The sequence below is a fragment of the Merops nubicus genome, unplaced genomic scaffold (genome assembly GCF_000691845.1).
Source record: "Merops nubicus isolate BGI_N331 unplaced genomic scaffold, ASM69184v1 scaffold17283, whole genome shotgun sequence".
Classification (NCBI taxonomy): Eukaryota; Metazoa; Chordata; class Aves; order Coraciiformes; family Meropidae; genus Merops; species Merops nubicus.
In genome coordinates, this window is record NW_008598405.1 from 351 (window position 1) to 5,345 (window position 4,995).

General features: G+C 59.7%; 1 protein-coding gene across 1 annotated transcript in view; it reads right to left on the minus strand.

Moving 5' to 3' along the window:
- Window positions 1-378: 378 nt before the first annotated feature.
- The window catches only part of LOC103769803 (tropomyosin alpha-3 chain), a gene marked incomplete at its 5' end in the record, with an annotated part of 6,365 nt that continues 1,748 nt past the window's right edge, over window positions 379-4,995 (minus strand). Inside the window, 4 exons of the mRNA XM_008937038.1 lie at window positions 379-461; window positions 3,234-3,303; window positions 3,439-3,501; window positions 3,916-3,991. Coding sequence (XP_008935286.1) covers window positions 379-461; window positions 3,234-3,303; window positions 3,439-3,501; window positions 3,916-3,991 — 292 coding nt within the window. The remainder of the gene's footprint in view (window positions 462-3,233; window positions 3,304-3,438; window positions 3,502-3,915; window positions 3,992-4,995) is intronic.

Here is a 4,995-nt window from a genome sequence, read left to right on the forward strand (position 1 = left end):
CAATCCCTGAGGGATCCGCTCGAGCTCTATCCGCAGCCTCTTCCAGGAGGAATCCCGAGGCCGTGGCCCGGTGGCTCCAGCAGGCAGCTCAGCCACCTCACCTCAGGAAGCCTTTCCCAGCGGGCTGGGAGCTGCCCCCGCAGAGTCCAGGGGAGCAGCCTGGGGCCAGCGCAGTGTCAGCCTCACACATGCAGCTCACGAGGGCCTGGGGTTAGAGCAGGGCATGCTGCGGGGAGGTCTCCCTCCCTGGGCAGAGATCTGTAGAAGTAACCTAGACACAGTGCTACGGGTTCTCCAGCTACGAAGATCACAGCAAACCAAGCAAGCTCTGGCGGTCTAGCCTGCTGAAGCAAGAGGCAAACACCAGCCAGCTCATATTTACATGGAAGTCATGTCATTCAGGGCGTGGTCCAGTTCCTCACTAATTGCTTTGTACTTCAGTTTCTGGGCATAGAGCTCATCTAGAAGAGGTTTAGGAGGAGAACAAAAGGGAAACAATGAGGGAAGGCAGAGGAGTTCTTCCAACACCCTGGGGCAGGAAAAGCAGCTGGGGATACATCAACAGAGGAAAATGAAGTTCGATGTGGACCCATCGCGACTCCACTCCAGCTCCCAACAATGAACTTGAGGGTTCCAACAGCCTGAGGACAGTCTGACCAGCAAGTGCCTCCTCAGACTAACAACCCTGCCCTGAGGGGAGCAGAACCAAGATCTCAAACCACATCAGCTTGTGAAAACAAGCTGCCCAGCTAGGTCAGCGAGAGGCCCTGCTGGGAGGAGCAGCAGGGGAGGGGTGTGGGGTCTGGCTGAGCTGATTTCCCACTGCAGCCTCCTGGTGCAGGGCTCCTGTGCTGGCAGTTAGCAGGGTGTTGCTAACACCCGTGTCGTGCCCACCACTGAGCAGGGGTCCCACAGCACCAAGGTCTTTCTAACATTCCCCCTGCAGTGGGATGGGGGGGCAGGAGCCTGGGGGGAACACACCCAGGACAGCTGACCCCAACTGACCAAAGGGCTACTCCAGACCACACGGCCTCAGCTCAACTGTAAATTAGTACAAAGTGTGTGGGGGGCGACTCCTTGGTCCTCCAGAGCAACTGCTGTGTGTTTGGGAGCCCTGCTTCCCAGGAAGGGGCCAGACATCACCTGGGGATGGGCAGCAGTGAGTAAATCTTTGGGTTTTTTCCTCTTCACTTCCACACACAGCACCTCTTACCTTTGCTTTCTAATTAAACTGCCTTTGTCTTTACCCACAAGGGGTTTGTCTCCATCTTATTTTCCTTTCCCCTTTTGCTCTGTGGAGGAGGGAGGGTGATAGTGGCATGGTGGGCATCACTTGCTCAGCCTGGGTTAACCCACCACAGGAGGGCAACTCCAGGCCCTGGGGGAGCAGCTTTGCTGCACAGAGCAGCTCAAGTGCCTCCTTCTCACCTCCAGTCTCAACGGTCAGTTGTGCAAGTCACAGAAACACAGAAGAATATGGGTGGGAAGGGACCTTCAGAGCCCATCTCATCACCCCCCTGCAGGGAGCAGGGACAGCCCCAACCAGAGCAGGGTGCTCAGAGCCCTCACCCTGCCCTGGGATGGTTCCAGGGATGGGGCAGCGACCACCTCTCAGGGCAACCTGGGCCAGGGGCTCACCACCTTCCATGTCCAAAATCTTTCCCTTCTCTCTAGTCTAAATCTCCCTCTTTTAGTTTAAAACCATCACCCCCTTGTTGTGGTGCAACAGTCCCTGCTCAAAAGTCTGTCCCCAGCTTTCTGTTAGGCCCCTTGAAGTGCTGAAAAGCCACCAGGTCACCCCAGAGCCTTTTCTCCTCTGGGGCTGCCCCAGCCCAACTCTCTCCTGCTGGGCTCCCAGCAGAGGGGTTCCCCCCTCGGGGCATTGCTGGGGCTCCCCTGGCCCCGCTCCAGCAGCTCCCTGGCTCTGCTGAGGCCTCCAGAGCTGCCCCAGTGCTCCAGGTACCACGGGCAGTCCCGGGCAGGCCCCGTCCTGCAGCACCCAGCCGGGCAGGAGGAGCCTGAGACACGTCCCCCATCAGATGGGGGCAGATCCCCCACCCTGGGGGGCAGCAGCTCCAGAACTCGGCGATGCGGCTCCTCGAGCACCACGGAGCTGGCAGGGGCTCCCCCAGCCCTGGCTGCAGGGCAGCTGCTCGGGGTGTTAACGGCTTCACGGAGCCCAGAGAACTTTGTCAGTTGTCATAAACTAGGTCACTTGAGCAGCAGGGCTGGGGAGCAGAGCCAACTCCCCATCAACATGCTTCCAGGGGAGCGTGCAGGGATTTGGAGGAGCCTTCGCAGCTCCCAATAAAGGCTTGCCCTGGATGGGTTGGTGGCTCAGATTGCTGCTTGGCTGCGGCTCTGGAACAGCTCAGCTGACACCACTGCTATTTCTAGATTAAAAAAAACCTCCGGAGTGACTCCGGATGGCAGGATGTGCTTTGGATCCCCAAGACCTAGCACTAAAAGACCACAAAGCCTCATGCTGTGGTCAAGGCAGAAGGCCTCTCAGTTTGGCTTTACCAGCACCACCACTCCAGCCACAGGCACCCACAAAAGAATCTGGCCACAGCCCCAGATTTAATGGAGGCAATTGGAACCTCCTCCTTCCACGGCTTGGGGAGAGGTGGGATTCCAGAGCAGCTGGCCTCAGGAGTGCTCCTGAAGTAGTGACACCAGGAGCAGGAGGAGGAAAGGGACCCATCCTGGCACAGGCTGAGCACCACCCTGCAGGGATGGTTTGAGCACCTCAAACCAGGACCAACACTGCAGGGTCTGGGTCTTCATGGGGCCGTTTCAAGGCTGCTGTGGCTGACTTGCAGCAACACCACCTGCAGCAGCAGCCACACACAGGACGTTCCACACCCAAATCTGTTATTGGCACCGACTCCTGTGGAGTTCAGGTGGTTTCTTTCCTATGCCACTCCTTAGATCGGGGTTAAGCTGGAGCACAGGAATCCAGTCACGTTCCTGAGGACCCCACAGCCAGGACACAGGAGCCGTGCTGCCCCTGCCAGCCACAGCCAGGCGTGGGGACCTGGAGGCTGTGACCTGCTGCAGTGACACACGGGGCACAGCCCTGCCCCGGGGCACCACGGCCTCGCCCTGGGGGCCACCCAGGTCCTGCTGCAAGCACTGAGCAGCATCTCCCCTCCCCAGCTGTCTGGGGACAGCCTTCTCCAGCTCCCCGCCCCTCACCACACCCTCTTTGGCTTCCCATCCCCAGCAAGTACCTTCCAAATCATCAATGGTCTTCTCCAGCTTGGCTACGGACCGCTCGGCGAACTCGGCGCGGGTCTCCGCCTGCCAGGAGATGGGAGCCAGTTACACAGCAGCCTCGGGTCACAGCAAGGGGCCCCAGAGCCCGGGGACATCGCCTGTCCCACCAGCCAGGCCGGGGCCAGCTCGCTCAGCAGGCCACCCGACACAGCCACTCACCTCTTTGAGTTTATCAGTCAGGATCTTGATCTCTTCTTCATATTTATCCTCTTTTTGAGAGTACTGTGGAAAGGGAGAGGAGTCAGCAACCAGCAGCCCCCAGGTACCTCCCAGAGCAGAGCCCACAGCTACAGCAGACCTCAGCTCCTGGGTGGAGCACACGTGGCTGCAGAACCTTCCACCTGGGAGCTGCCAACACCCCCACCCTGGTCCATCAGAACTGGGTCAGGCAGCAAGTCCCACACCATGCACGCAGCAAAACTTGGGCGTGGAAAAATTCTCACCCCAGCAACACAAACGTCTTGGCTGAGGGCGTGTGCCCCAGGGCGGGGGAGGGCAGAGACCTCCCGCACAGGGAGCCCCCGGGCCCCTCGGCCCCACCCCGGCGGCTCTGCTGCCACACCCCCTCCCAGCCAGGGAGCACCGCCACTGCCAGGCAGCACTGCGGCTGGCCCTGGGACGAGCAGCCAGCCCTACCTTCTCAGCCTGAGCCTCAAGAGACTTGAGATTGTTGGTGACATTCTTCAGCTCTTCTTCCAGCTCGGAACATTTACTGTGGGGTTTCGTAAAGAAAGCGGAGGAAAAAAAGGAAAGAAGAAGTGGGAGGGAAAGACAGAGGAGAGAGAAGAAGTGAATCCACGTGCAGGGAAGACCGGGAAGTTCTCTAGGAGACTGTGGCCAGACTGGAGGGACCCTGCTTTGAGGCACTCGTGCAGAAAGCAAGTTCCCCTCGGGGCCCCGCCAGCGCCTGCGCGGGGCACGGGGCGGAGCAGCCGAGGAGTGGACACAGATTCCTGTCAGGCCTGGAGTCTCCAAGCACAAACGGCACCTTTGGTTTGCTGTGGGGAGGGGCAGAGGGACAGGCGGCACCACTCCGGCCGGAGCCTTCATGGGCAGAGAGGACAGAACGTTCCAGGAGAGAGAAAGAGGCAGCGAGGCCGAGGGAAGGAGCGCAGCCGGAGCACAGGAGTTCTGGTTTAATGGTTGGAGGGAAGGTTAGTACCTTTTCTTCGGCAACAGACAGACACTTCAAGTTCTGGTCCATCACTCTGATCTGCTCCTGCAGCTCCCGGCAACGACTGTTAGTGACGGTCACACGATGGCACAAGCCAGGTGGGGGCAAGGGTCAAAAGGAGCACCAAAAACACAACACCACAGAGCAAAAAAAGGCGGGAGGGGAAGAACACAAAGAAGTCATGGTCACGACATGCACGTCCGGGCAGGGAGCACAGTGCTGCTGCTGCACACACACCAACTTTGTTAGACAAGGCCCAGAGCACAGAACGGCCCCGAGCAGCTCCTCACGGGGCAGCAAAAGCATCGGGGCACGTGAGGGGAGCCCAGAGCCCACAGACGGCGGCTCTGCTCCGAGCAGAGGAGGGTCAGCTTGCTGCTCAGCAGTGCCCAAGTCCTTAGTGGTTACTGTGAACGTTTTCAGAGGCCAGAGCCCAAGCTCAGCCCCAGTTCTGCCCTTGGACGTGCCACGTGCCCCTTCAGCCCCGGGCCCAGGAGCGGTGCTGCGGCAGGACCAGCGCCAGGCACTCGTGTGCCCCGTGG